Source organism: Somniosus microcephalus, chromosome 18, assembly GCF_052327205.1.
Source record: "Somniosus microcephalus isolate GS21.2 chromosome 18, FLI_Smic_1.0, whole genome shotgun sequence".
In the NCBI taxonomy this organism is placed as follows: Eukaryota; Metazoa; Chordata; class Chondrichthyes; order Squaliformes; family Somniosidae; genus Somniosus; species Somniosus microcephalus.
This window is the reverse complement of record NC_141004.1, coordinates 17,904,231-17,927,534: the sequence shown is the minus strand read 5'-3', so window position 1 is coordinate 17,927,534 and position 23,304 is coordinate 17,904,231. Positions and strand designations below refer to the sequence as shown.

Here is a 23,304-nt window from a genome sequence, read left to right as displayed (position 1 = left end):
TTGTCGCCGGACTTTGTTGGGCTGGATACAAACCCAGTACTCGGGTGAAAGGACAGGGTGTTGGAACTGACTACGTCATCTAGTTGCAGTTTCCAAACATGACAAACCCTTTTTTGTTTCAGGGCCACTGATAACCTTTCTTGTGGTCACTGCTGAAAGAATCAATAAAGACCCAAGGGCTGTTAACCCATGAAATCAGACGCTGGCTTTTCACTTCTGCGAGCTGAGTTCAGTACCAGCCTAGAGTGATGAGATGAAGGTCTCCCTATCTTATTGATATAAGGGTCCTATCTGAAATATGTTTGAATGCTGTCAAGTTCCTAATGGTCATGGGCCCAGAATTTGACAATAATTGGCACTAAATTAACAGCCTCACTCAGAGAGGGTCTGGTAGCATGTGTTACTGGTCTAGTAATCCAGAGGCCTAGACTAATGATCAGGAGACTTGAGTTCAAATCCCACCCCGGCAGCTGGGGAATTTAAATTCAGTTCATTAAATAAAAAATCTGGAATAAAAAGCTAGCTGACCATGAACTACCAGATTATTATTAAAAAAAACCTTCTAATTCACTAATGTTCTTTAGGGAAGGAAATCTACTGTCCTTACCCGGTCTGGCCTATATGTGACTCCAGACCCACAGCAATGTGGTTGACTCTTAACTGCCCTCTGAAATGGTGGCAGTTAGGGATGGGCAATAACGCCCACATTCAATGAATAAAAAAAAAGGATGGCTTGTATGGTATAGCAGGGGTGCTTTTGTGAGGTTGGGGCTGAGGCACATTGTTGCAGCAGAGTAGAGGAGTCTTTACTTTTGCACCTTACTGGGCTGTTCCTGATCTGGGAGTCCCTGGTGCGGACACTGTCCAGTATTAGCATCATACCTTGATGAGCACAAAATTCACAAAAAGGTTAAGAAAAAAACGATGAAAGTCAAAAGACATAAACGTGGTGGGAATGTGGCACTCACAGGGAGTGGTTGAGGAGATTAGCAGAGATGCATTTAAGGGGAAGCTAGATAAGTACATGAGGGAGAAAGGAATAGAAGGATATGCTGATAGGGTGAGATGAAGTTGGGCGGGAGGAGGCTGGTGTCGCTCATAAACACCGGCATGGACCAGATGGGCCGAATGGCTGGTTCCTGTGCTATAAAAGTCTATGTATATGTCTATATTTGCACGCTCACACTTTATCAATTGATTGAGGTGCGCAGTTGGTCATTACTGTTTCTGTGTTTTATTGCAGGCACTCTGCTGCTTGTGCCTTGTGTTATTGCTGCCTGTTACTGCAAAAGAGGGATGGTGCAAGAACTCAGATAACTTCAAATGGCTAACACAGTCACTTCAGGACATGATCAATGAACTGGTTAGAGAAATGAAACAGTATAATGCACACCCCTCACTGTAACACCGCCTGACTATTCTTTCTCATTAACACTCTGATAAACCCTGCAACCCTCACCTCTCGCTTTAATTTACCCCCACTCAATACCCCGCGCAGCCCAGGACCAGCTTTTCTAATGTTAAATTTTACGAAACTGTGAATAGCCTGCGCAGTCCCTTAAAGGGGCCGTGCAACCCCCAAAAATATTAGGGGGAGCACTGCTCCTACTTTATACCCGGCACTTTTAATCCCTCATGTTAGTGCTATTGACTTTGCTATACCTTACACTCCTCACTGCAATACTGCCTGATGTGGCCTGCACCCCTCACTATAATACAGGAAACTCTTTTTTATCCGGCACCGACGGGACCGGCGTGGTGCTGGTTTATCAAAAAGTCCGGATTACAGAGAGGTATAGTAAAAGGTACCAGAGCTCCATACACAGCAACAAATCCAGGCTTCCCTGTTGCTTAGCAACAGGTGCAGGAACCCCGGCCACAAGATCCAGGCATCCCTGTTGCTTAGCAACAGGTGCAGGAACCCCGGTTACACGGCCACAGATCCAGGAACGGCCACTAATATGAAGTAAAACTTACCTGAACCTACTCCTGAATTTTGCCGGTTAGCAGAGATTTCCGATTATTTAGGTGCCGGTAAATCGAGAGTTTCCTGTACTCACAGAGCCAATTAACCCCAATTGATCTCAAATATAATAGTTTTAAGAGTCTAACTACATCTCTCTTTCCCAGAATGATAATCTGCTCCCAAATATGGTAAAATACGACGTCTTTACGGGTGTCAACACTGCTGAACTGGTAAGTGATGCTTATTTTAGATTTAATGTTACAACAGGATAATTAGACGTGATTTCTGGGTTGTTCTGTTTCACTGTATGAATCAACGTTAATATATAGGGTGTAACACAGAAGTCAGGCTATGTCGATGCTCTTCATTACAAGAAAATATAAACGAAGCAGGATGTATATATTTGGAGGCAGCAATCGTCACTTTTTTTTTTCACGGCTTGCCTCTTGGTCATCCCCTGCTCTTCTTCGAAATAGGGATCTTTTACGTCCACCTGAGAGAGCAGACGGGGCCTCGCTTTAACGTCACATCCGAAAGACGGCACCTCTGACAGTGCCGCACTCCCTCAGCACTGCACTGGGAGTGTCAGCCTAGATAATGTGCTCAAGTCTCTGGAGTGAGACTTGAACCCACAACCCTTTGCCTCAGAGGTCAGGGTGCTACATGTGCCATCTTCTCTAAACACCGTTTTAATACATTTCCCCTTCCAATTTCTTCCCCTTTTGTCCTGAAGGTGTTGACTTTTGCTGGTCTACGATTCCATGGATAATGGCAGCTTTCTTGCTACCTCAGTCAAGTGGTCATTCTTCACATGTGACCTTAGACAGTGACCAGGACATGTGTCCTGGCCAATATTTATCCCTCAATCAACATTACTAATATAGATTATCCGGCCATTATCACATTGCTGTTTGTGGGAACTTGCTGTGTGAAAATTGGCGGCTGCGTTTCCTTCATTACAACAGTGATTACACCTCAAAGTTGGCTGTAAAGTGCTTTGGGACAACCCGTGGTCGTGAAAAACACTATATAAATGCAACTATTTCGTTTAGCGATTGTCAGCAGGCTATTTGATAGTGGGGCGTTATAGTTTTGCCCAATCCTGTCCTCACTTGAAGTCTATATGCGTTCATACTTTCCATCAATGGGGGACAGCGGTGGGGGGAGGGGTGGATCACAAGATAGCAATCAAGTGTGGGAACCTTGGCTTATTTTTCCTTCTCTAACCCTGGGCACTGAGGCCAACTGTGTTGCTCCATGTTCTGTTTTGGTCAAGCTCAGCTAACTCAATACAGCTCATGGACTGAACCTGGTGCCTTCCAGACTGCATATCTCCGTTCCAAGTGCATTTACCCGCAAAGCCACCTAGAACACCTGACACCATTTCTATTGCACACACTGGTATAATGTGAGCTCTCGTTTCCAGCTGGTAAAAATGTTTAAGTCATTTCATTATTTTCTCCCCAACAGACTGATCGCTGTTTCATCATCGTCACCGCCCAGCAACTCAACAGCACACTTCTGCGCCTGATGAGCAACTTTGGAACAAACACAAACAATCACAAACAGACTGAAAAAATAGTGGCTAACCTAACTAAAATTTACACATCTTATTCTGATGAAGTATGGGTTTGTCTTTCTTGCTAATTTTTTTTAAGTGTTATTGCAGTAAGATTGCCCTACGACTGAGATGAGGAGAAATGTCTTCACTCAGAGGGTTGTGAATCTTTGGAATTCTCTACCCCAGAGGGCTGTGGAGGCTCAGTCATTGAGTGTATTCAAGACAGAGATCGATAGATTCTCGGGCACTATGGGAACCGAGGGCTATGGGGATCGGGTGGGAAAGTGGAGTTGAGGCAGAAGATCAGCCATGATCTTATTGAATGGTGGAGCAGGATCGAAGGGCCGTGTGGTCTACTCCTGCTCCTATTTCTTATGTTCTTATTAATCCATTTTAGTATCTGAAGGTCCCCGAGTAGAGGAGGAGTTGGCCATTTTCTAGTTCAAACTCATGGTAAAAGTGAATGGATTTTTTCTGTTGCAGGTAATCAGTGGGTAGCTAGCGATATAGGAGGAGATCTCAAGCCCTCCACTTCCCATCTGTACCCTCCCATTTCTGTTCAAGGACAGTGTTTCAGGTGATTTGTGAAGTCATTTGCTGCTCTGGACTTGTCAGGGGAATTGGAAGGATGTCTGCCACTTCTTTCATACACTGGAGTTTATCAGACCCAACACTTGCGTCACTCCCATTAGGGCAGGGTGGGGTTTCCTGAGCAGACAAGATAAGGGCTTAAAGTGTCTGACGGGGAGGAGCTGTGATGAGACTTTGCAAAACCAGTTTTACCTTGAAGGCGGTGATTTCAACCAGTACCTTCTTTTGACCTTTGATGACGCTGGAGGATTTCTTTCTTTAGAAAATAAACAGTCTGGTACACTTCAACCCCACCCTCCCGGTGCTATCTTCGCCGCTCTCTATCCTCTGCCCCTGAATCATTAGGAATAGGAGCCTTTTCTGCCATTCAGTCAAATCATGGTTGATCTGTACCTCAACTCCAATCACCCACCTTTGATCCATATCATAAGAACAGAAGAAATAGGGGCAGGAGTAGGCCATTCGGCCCTTCGACCCTGCTCCGCCATTCAACAAGGTCATGGCTGATCTTCTACCTCAATTCCACCTTCCCGCACTATCCCCCTATCCCTTGATTCCCCTAGAGTCCAAAAATCAATCAGTCTCAGTGTTGAAAATTTCAATTGACCCAGTATCCACAGCCTTTTGGGAAAGAGAGTTTTGGATTTCTACAACCCTTGTGTGAAAATGTGCTTCCTGATTTCACTCCTGAATTAGAGCCTAGCTCTAATTTTAGGATTGTGCCCTTGTTGTCATTGAAACTTATAAAATTCTAACAGGACTAGACAGACTAGATGCAGGAAGGATGTTCCCGATGGCGGGGGAGTCCAGAACCAGGGGTCACAGTCTAAGGATAAGGGGTAAGCCATTTAGGACTGAGATGAGGAGGAATTTCTTCACCCAGAGAGTGGTGAACCTGTGGAATCCTCTACCACAGAAGGCAGTTGAGGCCAATTCATTAAATATATTCAAGAAGGAGTTGGATATATTTCTTAAGGCTAAAGGGATCAAGGGATATGGGGAGAAGGCAGGGACAGGGTACTGAGTTTGGATGATCAGCCATGATCTCATTGAATGGCGGAGCAGGCTCGAGGGGCCGAATGGCCTACACCTGCTCCTATATTCTATGTTTCTATGTTCTGGATTCCCCCACAGCCTTCTAAACTCAAGGGAATGCAAGCCAAGTTTATGCAACCTGGCCTCATAATTTAACCCTTTAAGCCCCTGGGCCATAGCGTCAGCAAGCAGCAGTTGTTAGTTATTCCATCCTCCCCCTTCTTCAGCCTCTCCTCAGGCCACAGCAAGCAGAAGACCAGAGGTGAAAATTCCTCTCTCTAATTTCAGCAGATGAGAAATGGTCTCTATTCCACTATTACGTCGATGAAACTACCGAGCTCCAGTGGCATGAAGAATGCTTGGGAGTCAGACTGGATCTTGATATCACAGCCAGGCAGTGGGAGGCAGCACATGGGGCAAATGAATACTCTTCACTTATCATGCCCTGCTCAGTTGTGGTACTGGAATGCTTCGTTCCCTAGTGCACCCTGGAGCGAAGTTATTGGGAGTCGTTCAGGTATTTTCCACTGCTCCTCATGCTTCCACTCAGAACAGGATTACAGTTGAATCCGACCTACTCCATTGCATTTTTGGGCTGCCAGTGGATATACCTTCGGATTATGGGTGGGGTCAATTCAATTTTATTTGTCATATATGCAGCAAACGTGTGTACTGCACAATGAAATGTTGATTTTTACGAGTCCTCCCAACATTGGAATAAATATGGCATAACAATGATAAAAATACTAATAGAAATACAGTAATAATAAATAAAAACAACAATAATAAATTATTCATTCATGAGTCTTATGGCCTGGGGGTAGAAGCTGTTTCGAAACCTGCTGGTACGAGACCGTATGCTTCGGTATCTCTTACCGGACGGGAGCATTGACTTGTTGCAATAGGTAGCCGACCATTGTATACGAGTGGGATTACCAAAGTCTGCCAGGTTATGGACAACAGTCCAATCTGGAAAAGAATCACATTTCAGTCAGGATAAATGCTCCCTTACTTGGGGCCCCTAGCCTGGAATACCATGGACAACACATCCACACTGGACCCTACCAGCCTGATGTCCTTGATGCTCTCTGAGGACACCAGAAATAGGGAGCAGTCTCTTTCCAAGCTCGACGGGATTCGGCAGTTCCTCTTGTATGCTCCCATGATTGGTGGTGCTATGGTTTAAGGAAGGTTCCCATCAGGTGATTGTAGTTCTATTTTATCATGGAGTGCACTGGCACAGGTTTCTGGTAAGCTTTGATACCTTCAGCTCCCTCGCTGTGTATAACTGATTAGCCTGTGAACAGGTACCTTTTTCTTAGCGCAGGTGTTTTTAAAATGTGTTCTGTTTTCTGATTCCATAGGAATTGCTAGATGATAAAATACCAAGACGCATCTAGTTTGCTTTCTACCAACTTGGTAGTGGCATGATACAATGACAGTGGAGTTGTTGACTAATTGCAGCAATCAATCTCTATCAATTAGTCTACAACAGGCCCAGACATGAGGCGAGGAAAACTCCCAGTGGTGGAGAGCTTTGGGAACCATGGGGGAAAGATTCAGTTGGTTTGCACCTCCCGTAAGCGCCTTAAGAGGGCGCTAATGGGACACAAAGCAACTTGCGCCCGTGCGCGGCAATGTTTGCACCGCTCACGAAATTAACTAGACATTTTGCGGCGGCACTAAACACTACCGCCACGATCTCCTGCGCCGGCAGATCGTGACGTCAGTCGAGTGCGCAATGCCCCGGTAGCACCCCGGACCGGATATTGAGTGGCGTCCCGTGCCTTACCACCTGCCGCTAGCAACGACAGGTTGAGGGCAGCGTTTTGCAGTCAGAAAGGGACCGGGGGAGCGCTATTTAAAGGCGACCGCTTCCTGACATTTTTTGTTGGTGACATTTTTGCACCACGCATTTTGAGAGAGAGAGAGAGAGACTTCTGGAGAGATTCAACGCTGTGTGAAGGAGTTTTGGGTACTGAGCAGCACTTTGCAGGTTCATTTTGATTTGCCCTTGTGTCGATTTAGAAGAGACTGTGGGGGCTGCACTCTGAGCTCTTTCCCTGGGTCTCTCCATTGTTCTTTCCAGCAGATTTGATGTACAGGTCTCTCCAGGCCGAGATTCAAGGCTGCAATGAGCAGGATGTGGATGGAGAGCAAGATCGACCTCCCCTTTAAGAACTGGCCAGCGCCAGTGTGTCTGTGTTCCATTGCTGACTGACATCACATGAGCTTCGCCAGCGCTCTGAGGTAGCGCCTCGCTCCTCGGCCTTTGCACCTTAAGACAGGTATGAAGCGCCTGATTTAGCGCTCCAATCACCTCCAGGGGCGATAAAAGCCAAGTTTGCAGTCAGAGGCGATAATTAGCGCCAGGCGCTAATCTTTGCGCCCGGCCGATAATTGCGCCCCAAACAGGGCGATACTGAATTTCTCCCCCCATAGGTCCAAAGTCACCTGTTCCTCTCAAACACGTACCACATGTAATTCATCAAATTACTCATAAACTATATCTCAAAATGTTATTTTCTGAAAGAAATCTATCAAATTTGCATTTGAATGAATCAATACTAACTGCTCCCATATTTGTTATTCCGTTATTATTGTTTCTGTTACTAGTTACACTCTATTCATGATTCTGCATTGTTACTTAAGGAATAGACCTTAAATAAAAAGATAAAGCAAAACTAGTTATTAATGGTGAAGCAATGTGCTAATTTAATAAAAATGGTAATACTCCAGAAATGTTTACTTAAATTGAGAAATCTAGGTGAGGAGTCAAGGCCCATAGTGAAGGTAGAATAGTGGCTGAGAGACTGGGTGTAAAATAGCGCAATTAGGGCTTCTTAAAAACAAAAGAACATAAGAAATAGGAGCAGGTGTAGGCCATTCGGCCCCTCGAGCCTGCGCCACCATCCAATAAGCTCATGGCTGATCATCGACCTCAACTCCACTTTCCCGCCTGATCCCCATACCCCTTGATTCCCCATAAGTTCAAAATTCTTATCGCTCTCAGCCTTGAATATACTCAACGACTGAGCCTCCACAGCCCTCTGGGGTAGAGTATTCCAAAGATTCACCACCCTCTGAGTGAAGAAATTTCTCCTCATCTCAGGCCTAACCCCTTATCCTGAGCCTGTGACCCCTCATTCTAGACTCTCCAGCCATGGGGGGAAACAGCCTCGCAGCATCTACCCTGTCAAGAAAGGTGCAATGCCCACAACTGTATCAGTACAATCGAGAGACACAAGAGTGGGATGGAAAGAGAGGTTGGAGGTTAGAGGTGAGAGGGTAATCTATCAAATGGGAGACTTGTTTTTCCCACAGATTCTGAGAGTTGTACAAAAATCCCAGTTTATTGACGAGTTTGACATTGGGGGGACGGAATTGTGTAAAATGCTAAGCAAACATTTCCATTACAATGTTCTGGAAAAAGGCTGTCGCAAGTTTGGGTCATCGGACTGGTTTATATATAATTACAAAATATATATTGGGGTGTGGGGAGTAACTTTTTAAATGTGGGAAATAAATATTTTCTTCTTCATTTTTTATTCCTCTCCACAGAATTCTCATCGGTGTTTGAAACCGGACACGAAGGTTGTTACAGCATATAGAAGCGATCTGTTCGCATACTTTCAAGCTGTCTTGAATCACTATAAATATATATTTGATCAGTGCGAGTCAGAAGATCGAACCACAAAGCCTTCAGAGGGCTACCTTAACTTCCTTAAAGGTAACTGAGAGTTCATAGAATTTTGCAGCACAGAGGCGAGAATTCAGCCCGTCGTGCCTCTCCCAGCTCTTTCTAAGAACTCTCCCTACTCCCATTCACCTACCCTTTCCTCGCACCCTTGTAAATTTCACTTTTTTTCTTTTATCTCTTTTTTGTGCTCTATGCCTTTATTTGCAAAACCTAGGATCTCATTCTTTTTTTAAAGCTTTAACTTGTTTACCTCAATTCCTAAGTCTGTCTGCTGCTTTACTCCTTTTAAAGTTTTACCGTTCAGTTTACGTTCCCTCTCTTTATTCTTCCTTCCAAAACATATCAGCCCACTTGAGCAGCAAATTCTTACGGTCCAGAGCATCACCAATCTTATATAACTTGCTGTGCATTCTGCCCAATTTTGCCTCTTCGACAGTACAAGGTCCAGTCTTTACAGCTTTCGCCTTTCAGCCTATCCAGTCTTTACAGCTTCCTCCTTCCAGTTATCTTGCTATCTACAAAAGCAAAATACTGCGGACACTGGAAATCTGAAATAAAAACAGAAAATGCTGGAAATACTCAGCAGGTCAGGCAGCATCTGTGGAGAGAGAAACAGAGTTAACATTTCAGGTCGATGACCCTTCGTCAGAACTGGAAAATGTTGGAGATATAACAGGTTTTTAAGCAAGTGCAGGGGCAGGGAAAGGGAGGAGGGGAGGAAAGAACAAAAGGGAAGGTCTGTGATAGGATGGAAGGCAGGAGAGATTAAGAGACAAAAGGGATGATGGTGCAAGGCAAAAGGAGATGGTAATGGGACAAGTTAAGAAACAAAAGATGACTCTAGATGAAGTGTAAATGGCGATGGCAGAATGATCGACAGCTGCCCTGTGAGAGAGAGAAAAATAATGATAAGGGCAGAGGTTCTGGTCTGAAATTGTTGAACTTTATGTTGAGTCCAGAAGGCTGTAAAGTGCCTAATCGAAAGATGAGGTGCTGTTCCTCGAGCTTACGTTGAGCTTTGTTGGAACAATGCAAGAGGCCGAGGACGGAGAGGATGTTCCACTCCCACTCTGTCCTCGACCTCTTACACTGTTACATCTCCAACTTTTTCCAGTTCTGACGAAGGGTCATCGATCTGAAACATTGACTCTGTTTCTCTATCTACAGATGCTGCCTGACCTGCTGAGTATTTTCAACATTTTCTGTTGTTATCCTGCTATCTACTCAATCCAACTATTCTCCTCCAGCTGTTCAATCTTTATGGCTACCACCTCCCCTGCATTATTTCCTTTTATTAATGTTTGCTAAATTGAGACTGTTCATGTCCTTTCTGGTGACATTTGACCATTGTTTCAACATAAGAACATAAGAAATAGGAGCAGGAGTAGGCCTTACGGCCCTTCGAGCCTGCTCTGCCATTCAATAAGATCATGGCTGATCTTCTACCTCATCTCCACTTTCCTGCACTATCCCCATATCCTTTGATTCCCTTAATATTCAAAAATCTATCGATCTCTGTCTTGAATATACTCAACGACTGAGCCTCCACAGCCCTCTGGGGCAGAGAATTCCAAAGACTCACCACCCTCTGAGTGAAGAAATTTCTCCTCATCTCAGTCCTAAATGGCCGACCCCTTATTCTGAGACTGTGACCCCTGGTTCTAGACTCCCCAGCCAGGGGAAACATCCTCCCAGCATCTACCCTGTCAAGCCCTTGTCCAATTTTATCTACCTATAACACAAAGCACTACAAGTAGTGTAGGCAAAAAGCAGCAACTCCTTCCCCCTCTTCTCCGAATTCCCACTCTTTCCAAATTCCCAAATAAAACACTGTTCAAATCCACTCCGTTTAATCCCGCTCTGTGCAGACATGTCCCATAAGAGATTAGAAGAAGAATCAGACTGGTGGGAAGATAGGTACGAGGGGGGTAAGAAATGAAGAAAGAGGGGGCTAATGGAATGGATGGGTATAGGAGCAACAGCTGGTATGAACCAAGCTGATTTAGAGGGAATGTGGGAACCTGATGAGGTGATGAGAAAGCAATTGAAAGACATTTTATTCAAAATGAACCAAGAGTAGAGAGATGATTTAATTGAACATCAAGGCACCTTATTATCTACTGAGGAGTTAGTGAGAGAATTGGGCAAAGTACAAAAGACAATTAATGAATTAATAGATAATAATAATGAGGCCAATAAAAAGCAGGAGACAACAAGAGGCGTTATGTGTAGCCTGTGTGGGGCTTTTGTGATCAACATAATCCAGAAAGGAATGGACCAAATAAAGAGACGTGAGGTGCCTCTGTTTATTTGAGAAACGAATGAGAAGGTGGTTTAACAACCATGGGCTGTACTTTATTACGATGTTGTGTGGGTGCTGTGTGGTAGAGGAGACATCATGGAGTGTGCGTGTGCCAAGAGGCAAAAGAGCATGATAGAGGGATCTTTAGAAAGCCTTTTGTCTCCACGGGCCCATTACCATCTCATCTGGCTTCGCATACCTTTTATTGTCTCTTCTTTTGTTCGATCGCAGCTTTGCCTTCGATCTTTTTATTTTCTTTCCAGTTTTGAAGAAGGGTTTCAACCCGACACGTCAACTCAAATTTCTCTCCACGGATGTTGCCTGACCTGCTGAGTTTTTCCAGCATTCTCTGTTGTTATTTTAGAAAGTAGGAATTGATTCACAGCGGCCGTTCTTTCAATGAATTAACTTGCTCGCTTATTCCTGCAGCCTCCACCGCCTCCATCTCTTCAAATTGCTACCTGGTTGACCTTCGCAATGAATCACAGTCAAAAGATTTCCACGGGAACACTTCCACACAACCTTCGTATAATGCGAGTGCACCACAGCCTTCCAGCTCCTTGATGCCTCCTGTACAGACTGTAATGGGCTACGAGCTTAGTTCCAGCATGGGAGTCACGTCGACAGTGGCCAGTGTAGTCACAGAAGACAACAGTGGGAGCGCTGCCACCAACCAGAGTGCTTTATTTGGGAGCATTTCAACAGATGACCCACGTCACAGTGATGGCAACTTAACACAAAAAGAATTTAGTGATAGTGGAACTGTGCCTGATACACTGCCCACATCAAGCTCTGCTGCACCTCATTCACAGACTGCCTGTGCACCCATTGGAGCAGCAGGAACAGCGAGTCCACATGAAGATAAACAGCAGATCTACTCCCAAAAGTATCTGTATCCATTCATAGGAACTCTGTCTATACTGTTTCTGGTGCTCTGTGCAAACCTTTATTACTACTCCAAGACTAGGGTAAGAAATTGCTTCTCGTTCAGTTGCTCCTCATATTTCCTTATCTGACCTTCTCTCCATGTTTAATCCTTCAGCTTCTACTGGGCTTCATCTAGCGACTGAGAAGAGAACTAATAACACAGGGTATCTGAATTCATAAAGTAACTTGCGCTCCAAAATGTGGGGTAAAAGACAATTTTGGAAAACACTGGGGAGAGACGCGCTAAATGGTATTTGAAGACAGATTGAAATGAGAGCAAAGTTGGGGAAGGGGGACTATTCCACTGGCAGAGGTCAAATGGTGGGGGGGGGGGTAGGCTTTCATGTAGATTAAATCTTTCATTGTATGAAGACAAGGAGAAGTGGATGCAAGATCTACATGTTGTCCACTGTGAGTGAGGATATCCCAGCCTAGACTTTTCACCAGTTCTGTCCGGGACCCAGCATCACTCCAGCAGGGTACTGTAAAATCCGCTCGTCTCCACTACTTCTGGGAGTTCCCGCCGTAAGTGATGGGGAATAGAATACGCCTGGCCAAATATGGGCAGGCATTTTCAAGTGCGAGGCAAATAACAGAAATAGGTCAATTCTGTCATTTATGTCCCAGCAGTGCTGGGCAGTAGAGACATCTGTTCGTCCCAGGTGTCCAGTGTTGCTATGGAGAGCAGGGAGGGGGCCTTTAAAAAGGCTATGTGATTGATCACAGTGCAATTGGTTGTATAGGCTTCGGCAGTGTTTTAACATTTTGTTTTTTAAAGTCCCCACTTTGAAGACAGGTGACCCATTATTCCTGTCCTCACTCACCTACATTGGTTCTTGTTTCCCCAACACCTCAAATATAAAATGATTATCCTCGTGTTTAAATCCCTTTATGACCTTGCACCTTCCTGTCCCTGTAACGTCCTCCAGCCCTACAACCCTCCGCCTAATTTTCCGTTCGTCTCTTGTGAATCCTCCCTCCTCCCTTCTTCTCTCTCTTCTTCTTAGGCAGTCCCTCGGAACCGAGGATGACTTGCTTCCACATTAAAAACGAGTTCTCAGGTGACTGATGAGTCCAATGCGAGACCTACAGTCTCTGTCACAGGTGGGGCAGACGGTGGTTGAAGGGGCGGGTGGGTGGGGTGCTTGGGTTGACGTGCGCTCCTTGCGCTGTCTGCGCCTGGCTTCCGCTTGCTCCCGGCGAAGAGACTCGAGGTGTTCGGCGCCTTCCCGGATGCTTCTCCTCCACTTTGTGCGGTCTTGGGCCAGGGATTCGCAGGTGTCGGTGGGGATGTTACACTTTTTCAAGGAGGCTTTGTGGGTGTCCTCCCTTCACCTCTCCGTAGTCAGCCACGCCTTCAGCTACTTAGGCCCTAGGCTGTGGAATTTGCTCCCCAAACCCCTCCGTCTCTCCACCTCCCTCTCTTCCTCCTAAGATTATCCTTAAAACCCACCACTCTGACCATGCCTTTGGTCACCCACTCCTCCCTTGGGTCATTGTTTGTTTTTTTTTTTGATTACGCCTCTGTGAAACACTTTGGGACGTTTTTCTATGTTCGAGGCGCTAAGTAAATGCAAACTTGTTGTTGTCAAATTCTGAAGGGATCCGATCTGGGTGCGATGTAGATTATCCTTTTTAGAAACAGTATATGCAGAAGGGCCTGTGGGTTATAGAACATTTGGTGGTGATGTCGTGGGAAAGGGTTCCAATCACCTGATCTCTCTTTTGTTACTGTTTGGGCGGAGTGTAGCTCAGTGAGAAAAAGCAAGTTAATAAACCACAAAAACATCAGTCTGTCAGCAAATGACACACCTGCTGGAATTTCCACAGCATGGCCCGTTTCGACAAGCTAGGCAAGGAGAGAGAGGGAGCAGAGGTTACATTTGTACTTATACCTGAGAATATCTCGAGGCTGTCGATCTTTATATTCCTTACCCAGCAGTAGCTTATACAGCTTCCAGACAATCCAGAACTTTTTGTAACAGCTCATTTATTGAATTGGGTTACATAAAAACATAAGAAATAAGAGCAGGAGTAGGCCATATGGCCCCTCGAGCCTGCTGCGCCATTCACTAAGATCATGGCTGATCATCGACCTCAACTCCACTTTCCCGCCCGATCTCCATATCCCTTGATTCCCCTAGAGTCCAAAAATCTATCGATCTCAGCCTTGAATATACTCAAAGACTCAGCATTCACAGCCCTCTGGGGCAGAGAATTCCAAAGATTCAAACCCTCGGAGTGAAGAAATTCCTCCTCATCTCAGTCTTAAATGGCCGAACCCTTATCCTGAGACTATGCCCCCTAGTTCTAGACACTCCAGCCAGGGGAAACAACCTCTCGGCATCTACCCTGTCAATCCCCTTCAGAATCTTGTATGTTTCAATGAGGTCACCTCTCATTCTTCTAAACTCCAGAGAGTATCGGCCCATTTTACACAATCTCTCATCATAGGACAGCCCTCTCGCCCCAGGAATCAATCTAGTGAACCTTTGTTGCACCGCCTCCAAGGCAAGTATATCCTTCCTTAGATAAGGAGATAAAACTGTGCCCAGTACTCCAGGTGTGGTCTCACCAAGGCCCTGTACAATTGTAGCAAGACTTCCTTACTCTTGTACGCCAACCCCCTTGCAATAAAGGCCAACATGCCATTTGCCTTCCTTATTGCTTGCCGAACCTGCATGCTGATTCTCTGTTTCCTGTTTCCTCTGTATGAGGACACCCAAATCTCTCTGAACACCAACATTTGAAAGTTTCTCACCATTTGAAAATCATTGTTTTTCTATTCTTCCTACCAAAGTGAATAGCCTCACATTTCCCTACAGTATACTCCATCTGCCACCTTACTGCCCACTCACTTAGTCTATCTATATCCCTTTGCAGACTCTTTGTGTTCTCCTCACAGCTTACTGTCCCACCTAGCTTTGTATCGTCAGCAAACTTGGATACATTACACTCGGTCCCTTCATCTAGGTCATTAATATAGATTGTAAATAGTTGAGGCCCCAGCACTGATCCTTGCGGCACCCCACTAGTTACAGCCTGCCAACCTGAAAAGGATCCATTTATCCCTACTCTCTGTTTTCTGTCCGTTAACCAATCCTCTATCCGTGCTACTATATTACCTGAATAGCTGAATAGCAACTTCCTGCAAGAAATGACTACAATTGACACTGTGCTCGGTGTCCTACATTGGCTCCCAGTCCAGCGACGCTTTGAATTTAAAATTCTCAAGTCCCTCCATGGCCTCGCCCCTCCCTATCTCTGTAAACTCCTCCAGCCCCACAACCCCCCGAGATCTCTGCACTTCTCCAATTCTGGCCACTTGCACATCCCCGATTTCCTTTACCCCACCATCGGTGGCCGTGCCTTCAGCTGCCAAGGCCCTAAGCTCTGGAATCCCCTCCCTAAACCGCTCCGCCTCTCTACTTCTCTCTCCTCCTTTAAGCAGTCGGCACAGCAAGCCACAATCTGGAATTTCCCTGACACAACATGTAAAGGCTTGTTTTTTGGCCCTTTGTATGTGTTCCTTTAAAAGGGAATTAGATCGCTGCTTGAAAAAGAGGAGACCAAGTATTTTCCCCACACAGTAGTAGATTGGGGATGAGCGGGTTGTCCTATGAGGAGAGATTGAGTAGATTGGGCCGATCCTCTCTCGAGTTTAGAAGAATGAGAGGTGATCTCATTGAAACATACAAGATTCTGAAGGGGATTGACAGGGTAGATGCTGAGAGGTTGTTTCCCCTGAGTGGAGTGTCTAGAACTAGAGGGCATAGTCTCAGGATCAGGGGTCGGCCATTTAAGACTGAGATGAGGAGGAATTTCTTCACTCAGAGGGTTGTGAATCTTTGGAATTCTCTGCCCCAGAGGGCTGTGGATGCAGAATCGTTGATTATATTCAAGGCTGAGATCGATAGATTTTTGGACTCCTGGGGAATCAAGGGATATGGAGATTGGGCGGGAAAGTGGAATGGAGGTCGAAGATCAACCATGATCTTATTGAATGGCGGAGCAGACTCGAGGGGCCGTATGCCCTACTCCTGCTCCTAATATGTTCTTAGATTTGTAGATTAGACTTCCATCAAAAATAATTAATACTGTGTTGATTAGTTCCTTTTGAAAGGACCTGAATGGACATATGGTTAACAAGAGGTTTGACGATTATAAAATCATTTATAGGCCATGGTGATCAAGTGATTTACAGAATACTGTACTTTAACTGGAATCATGGCATGTCATATATAGAATTCAGCTGGCTGGGAACGGTAATGCATACCCTAAAGTGAGGCGTAATGACGGAAAAGCAAGGAGTAAAAAATAAGCTCAGTTCGGTGTCATTCCTAATTAATCTGATTTTTTTTGTTTCCAGGGAATTAACAGATGGTCCTGGAGAGCAGGCCTCCACGTTAATTATGAAGCAGATGCCAGGTACCCAACTTTTCTCCTCTATAGTTTCCTTAAAGTATATCATATGCCTCCACCTCCCGCTTCCGAAAAAGCGAGCTGGTGTTGCCTTTCCCTTCGGCCGGCAGAGCACAGGTCCAAGAGACGCCTCTCTCCTCCCATTAGCGCCATCTTTTAATCAGTGGAATGGCTTCCCAGTCCAGTTGCTCCATCGTCTTGCCCTCTCGGCAGTAACCACAGTCAAATTCATGAGGCAGCTGTCCTTGGTACAGCTATCTCCAATTGAACCCTTCTGTTGTTGCTACTTATATTGAAACAGAGCAGGAGGTTTTTTTTTTCCCCCCACAGTACTTAGCTTGGCTTGTGACCACATTTTGAGGCATCATACCCATGTGTTGATATTTCTGACTGGCCAAAGAGATCACTTTGTTGAAAATTGTGGTGTATGTACCTTTAAGAGCAATTATGGTGTATGTGCCTTTAAGAGCCCCAGGTGTGCGTAATGCCGGTAATTGCCACTTGGGCTATATAAGCCTGTGTATTGTGTATATCCTTTAGAAACCCCCCCCCCAGACTTGCTTAGTAAATACCTATGAACCAACTCCTGTCTTCAGTGTCTTTATCTACACACGAACACTACAGTGGCGACGAAGTGGAAACGGACTTACCTGCAATTCGGCAGCACCTCAAGGACATCGATTCCTCCAGCGTCCAGAAGACTCAAGGAAGTAAGAGAAACTGTGGTTTCACCAGCTGGCCAAGCTGGTGACAGGTACTGCGCTAATCCTTCCTGGGCATCAGGCTGGAGCTCCAGCGGCGGGCTCTACAGCTGAGACAGGCAGCGGAATCGGAGGCAAGCAATAACGGACTGGGAGGGTGCACTCGAGAGACGGCCGGCGTGGCAAGCAGGTCAGCGTTTAGACCTCCGTCGGGAACGAGTCTCCAACAGTGAATAAACGGAAACCACAGTAAAACAGCGTTGTTATCGGTAGCAGCGGCGGGAAAGCGCGGGAAGCGCCATATCGTTGCTACAGAGAGAAAAAAAAAGCGCGGGAAGCGCCATATCTTTTCTTAAATGCCTAAATCTGGTAATATTGAGGCTTTTGATGGCGAAATAGAAGATTGGACCACATACGTGGAAAGAGTAGAGGTTTATTGCACTGCAAATGGAATAACAGATGAAAAAAAAGCTTCAATACTTCTGAACTTAATGGGCGCGAAGACATACGGGCTGTTACGAAATTTAATCACTCCAGCCAAACCAAAGGACAAGACTTTTAAAGAAATTGTTGATACCCTGCAGGAGCATTTAAACCCAACACCGCTGCTGATAGCGGAACGATTCAAGTTCTTCAAGAGAAATCAACACAAGAATGAAAGTAACGCTGATTACCTAACCGAATTAAGAAAGCTATCAAAGTACTGCCAATTCGGAGCAGGACTATCGGATTATCTTCGAGACAAATTTGTTTGCGGTCTCTTAAGTGAAGGAACACAAAAAAGACTGCTTTCTGAAAAAGATTTAACATTGGACAAAGCTTTCAGTATGGCTGTATCATACGAAGCAGCAGCAAAAGGAGCTGCAGAGATACAACAAGAGACACAGGACTTCGGCACCCATAAAATGACACAGGAGTTCGGAAGATGTTATCGCTGCGGCCGATCCACCCATAACCAGAGGAACTGCTGGTTCAAGGGCAAAGCATGCAGGCAATGTGGTAAGATTGGACACATTGCACGGGTATGCCAATCTGGACAAAATAAATCCACTGACAGAAAACAAAAAATCAATAAAGAAAAGTACAGGAAGGTACAAATGATGACGGACAATAGCTCCGAAGACCAGAATAGCGATAGCGACTCCGGAAACAAGAGACTAAGCTGTCTCAAATTACATAATGTACTTGCCAAAGAGGATTACCAAACCATTTGGGTTACCCTCACAATAGCAGGGTCCCCAGTTAAAATGGAGCTAGATACAGGATCAGCTCTAACCGTAATAAATCGACGAGATTACGAGAGGCTATTTTCGCATATACCTCTAAAAGACACATCCATTATCTTAAAAACATATACGGGGCAGAAAGTCTACCCCAAAGGAAAAATAAGGGTGCCTGTGGTATACAACGGCAAAGAAATACAGAAGTTGTATTTATACATTCTACAAGATGGTGGTCCACCGTTGTTGGGACGTGAATGGATAAGGAAGATACGTTTAGACTGGCACTCCATTCAGGCACTGACGGTGACCAGTAAGGAAAAAAACAGTGATGACATCATACCTGAACGATTAAAAGACATCTTGGCCAACGCCAAAGAAGTGTTTCAAGAGAAACTAGGAACCTTGAAAGGCATCACCGCCTCAATAAAAGTGGAAGATACAGCAATTCCAAAAATTTTTAAGGCAAGACCGGTGCCATACGCAATACGTCTGGCAGTCGAGGCAGAGCTGAAGAATTTGGAAAAGGCAGGCGTATTATCCAAAATAGATTGGAGCGAATGGGCAACACCCATCGTTCCAGTCATGAAAAAAACATTGAAAAATAACTCTGAGGAACAGAAAAAAATTCGCATCTGTGGGGACTTTAAGGTGACTGTAAACCCGGTCCTTCACACGGTACAGTATCCTCTTCCGAGGATAGAAGATATTTTCGCCTCACTATCCGGAGGGAAACGTTTCACAAAAATTGACTTGGCACAGGCATATCTACAGATGGAGGTTGAGGAGACCTCTAAAAAGTATCTCACAATAAACACACACAAAGGCCTGTACCAGTACAATCGACTGGTTTTTGGAATAGCATCAGCTCCAGCTATCTGGCAAAGAGCTATGGAGCAAGTCCTGCAAGGGATTCCGGGGACTCAATGCTACCTAGACGACATCCTTATAACAGGAGAAAACGACAACGAGCACCTTGCCAATTTGGAGCAGGTGCTCACTAGGCTGAAAGAACGGGGCCTACGAGCAAATCGCCCCAAGTGCGAATTTTTCCAAAATCAGATATCATATTGTGGCCACATAATTAATAAGGAAGGGTTGCATAAGTCACCTGAGAAAATTGAAGCAGTTATAAAAGCCCCAGCACCTGAAAATGTTTCACAATTAAGGTCATTCCTGGGATTAATAAATTACTATCATAAATTTTTACCAAACTTATCAACTATTCTACACCCTCTTAATGATCTTCTACAGACAGGAGTGATTTGAAAATGGAACGAAGACTGTAAACGTGCCTTCCATAAATGTAAAGACTTAATCACATCCGAAAATTTTTTGGCTCATTACAACCCATCACTACCAATCAGACTGGCGTGCGATGCATCCCCTTACGGCATAGGAGCGGTATTGTCCCATAGATTCCCTGATGGCTCGGAACGGCCGATAGCTTTTGCGTCACGCTCATTGAACTCAGCTGAGCGTAACTATGCCCAGATAGACAGGGAAGCACTCAGCCTGGTATGGGGAGTGAAGAAATTCAACCATTACCTACACGGACAAAAATTTACCTTGCTGACTGACCATCAACCCCTCATCTCCATATTCAACCCTAAAAAAGGTGTCCCCATTATGACGGCACAAAGACTACAGAGGTGGCCCCTTTTTCTAGGGGCACACCAATACAACATTGAATACAAAGGGTCAAAACAGCATGGGAATGCTGACGGTTTATCACGCCTACCATTGCCAACGATAGAAGAGGCACCTACAGTAGACCCAGTAGAGATATTCCACTCTACCATAGTGGAATGTCTACCGGTGACAAATTCTGCCATTGAAAGGGAGACAAGAAATGACCCTACTCTCTCACGGGTCTACGATTTAACAGTGAAGGGATGGCCAGCACATGGCGAACCACTGTTGCCAGCATTCTCGCAAAGAAGAGAACAGCTGTCAGTGTGCCGAGGAACCTTGATGTGTGGATCCAGAATGGTGATTCCACCCAAACTCCAGGATAAAGTGCTAAAGGAGCTTCACGAGGGGCATCTGGGTGGAGTGAAAATGAAGAACCTAGCTAGGGCGTTTGTATGGTGGCCAGGTATCGATGGAGACATCGAAGCCATGACCAAGAGCTGCCTGGGATGCCAGAAGGTCCAAAATGCTCTGCCACAGGCCCCTCTACATCCATGGGAGTGGCCCTCATCTCCCTGGCAAAGGGTGCACATCGACTTTGCTGGTCCATTTATGGACTCAATGTTCTTAATCGCAGTTGATGCACACTCCAAGTGGCCGGAGGTAATAAAGATGTCCTCCACCACCACGGAAAAAAACCATCACAGTATTAAGGACCATATTTGCCAGGAATGGGCTGCCGGAGCAGATATGTTCTGATAATGGACCGCAATTTGTGTCCGAAGAATTCAGAAAGTTCTTAAAGAACAATGGGGTAAAGCACTACACGTCCGCCCCATACCATCCCGCCACCAATGGATTGGCTGAAAGGTTTGTCCAGACCTTCAAGAAGGCCATCAAGGCCATGGGTAATGAAGACATAAAACTTCAGCACAAGGTGGATAACTTCTTATTTGCATATAGGAATGCAACGCATATGGTTACTAACCAAACTCCCGCCATGATGTTCTACAATAGAAACCTAAGATGCCGGCTGGATTTGGTCAAGCCCAACATCCGAAGGGATGTGGAGAACCGGCAGTTTCAGGGCATGAATGAAAGGCCAACTAGGGCCTTCCAGATAGGCCAACCGGTTTTGGCCCGGGACTACCGTACCGAGAAATGGCAGCCTGGAACTATCTGCACACGATTAGGACCACTGATGTATACCGTGGACATCGGAGACAGCATAATAAGGCGCCATGCTGACCAAATCATCAAGTCATCCGAAAAGGGACAACCTACACCACCACTCTATACATCTAACGATGAAGTAGAGATACCCATATCTACCTCCGATCCGGTGATACTGGAGCCCGATGAACCCGACACTGGCCTTCAAGCCGAATCAGCCTTGCCAGAAGAACCTACTACACCACCAGAAACTACTACACCCCGAGGCGTTATCCGGACCGAGTCAGGAAGCCTCCTGAGAGACTAACTTATAATTAATTAATACAGCAATGTATATTATTTTGCATATAACATGTAATTAATAATTACTTAAAATATGATGTACTAGTTAGCTAGAAGGGGAGGAATTGTGGTGTATGTGCCTTTAAGAGCAATTATGGTGTATGTGCCTTTAAGAGCCCCAGGTGTGCGTAATGCCGGTAATTGCCACTTGGGCTATATAAGCCTGTGTATTGTGTATATCCTTTAGAAACCCCCCCCCCCAGACTTGCTTAGTAAATACCTATGAACCAACTCCTGTCTTCAGTGTCTTTATCTACACACGAACACTACAGTGGCGACGAAGTGGAAACGGACTTACCTGCAATTCGGCAGCACCTCAAGGACATCGATTCCTCCAGCGTCCAGAAGACTCAAGGAAGTAAGAGAAACTGTGGTTTCACCAGCTGGCCAAGCTGGTGACAGGTACTGCGCTAATCCTTCCTGGGCATCAGGCTGGAGCTCCAGCGGCGGGCTCTACAGCTGAGACAGGCAGCGGAATCGGAGGCAAGCAATAACGGACTGGGAGGGTGCACTCGAGAGACGGCCGGCGTGGCAAGCAGGTCAGCGTTTAGACCTCCGTCGGGAACGAGTCTCCAACAGTGAATAAACGGAAACCACAGTAAAACAGCGTTGTTATCGGTAGCAGCGGCGGGAAAGCGCGGGAAGCGCCATATCGTTGCTACAGAGAGAAAAAAAAAGCGCGGGAAGCGCCATATCTTTTCTTAAATGCCTAAATCTGGTAATATTGAGGCTATTGATGGCGAAATAGAAGATTGGACCACATACGTGGAAAGAGTAGAGGTTTATTGCACTGCAAATGGAATAACAGATGAAAAAAAAGCTTCAATACTTCTGAACTTAATGGGCGCGAAGACATACGGGCTGTTACGAAATTTAATCACTCCAGCCAAACCAAAGGACAAGACTTTTAAAGAAATTGTTGATACCCTGCAGGAGCATTTAAACCCAACACCGCTGCTGATAGCGGAACGATTCAAGTTCTTCAAGAGAAATCAACACAAGAATGAAAGTAACGCTGATTACCTAACCGAATTAAGAAAGCTATCAAAGTACTGCCAATTCGGAGCAGGACTATCGGATTATCTTCGAGACAAATTTGTTTGCGGTCTCTTAAGTGAAGGAACACAAAAAAGACTGCTTTCTGAAAAAGATTTAACATTGGACAAAGCTTTCAGTATGGCTGTATCATACGAAGCAGCAGCAAAAGGAGCTGCAGAGATACAACAAGAGACACAGGACTTCGGCACCCATAAAATGACACAGGAGTTCGGAAGATGTTATCGCTGCGGCAGATCCACCCATAACCAGAGGGACTGCTGGTTCAAGGGCAAAGCATGCAGGCAATGTGGTAAGATTGGACACATTGCACGGGTATGCCAATCTGGACAAAATAAATCCACTGACAGAAAACAAAAAATCAATAAAGAAAAGTACAGGAAGGTACAAATGATGACGGACAATAGCTCCGAAGACCAGAATAGCGATAGCGACTCCGGAAACAAGAGACTAAGCTGTCTCAAATTACATAATGTACTTGCCAAAGAGGATTACCAAACCATTTGGGTTACCCTCACAATAGCAGGGTCCCCAGTTAAAATGGAGCTAGATACAGGATCAGCTCTAACCGTAATAAATCGACGAGATTACGAGAGGCTATTTTCGCATATACCTCTAAAAGACACATCCATTATCTTAAAAACATATACGGGGCAGAAAGTCTACCCCAAAGGAA

At 45.3% G+C, this 23,304-nt stretch overlaps 1 protein-coding gene across 1 annotated transcript in view; it reads left to right on the top strand.

Moving 5' to 3' along the window:
* LOC147105063 (uncharacterized) overlaps positions 1 to 23,304 on the top strand; it is a 73,190-nt gene that overhangs the window by 34,838 nt on the left and 15,048 nt on the right. Inside the window, exons 2-7 of the mRNA XM_086011127.1 lie at positions 1,244 to 1,363; positions 2,131 to 2,196; positions 3,437 to 3,589; positions 8,715 to 8,883; positions 11,585 to 12,123; positions 16,452 to 16,510. Of these exons, the coding sequence (XP_085867253.1) occupies positions 1,244 to 1,363; positions 2,131 to 2,196; positions 3,437 to 3,589; positions 8,715 to 8,883; positions 11,585 to 12,123; positions 16,452 to 16,510 (1,106 nt within the window). The remainder of the gene's footprint in view (positions 1 to 1,243; positions 1,364 to 2,130; positions 2,197 to 3,436; positions 3,590 to 8,714; positions 8,884 to 11,584; positions 12,124 to 16,451; positions 16,511 to 23,304) is intronic.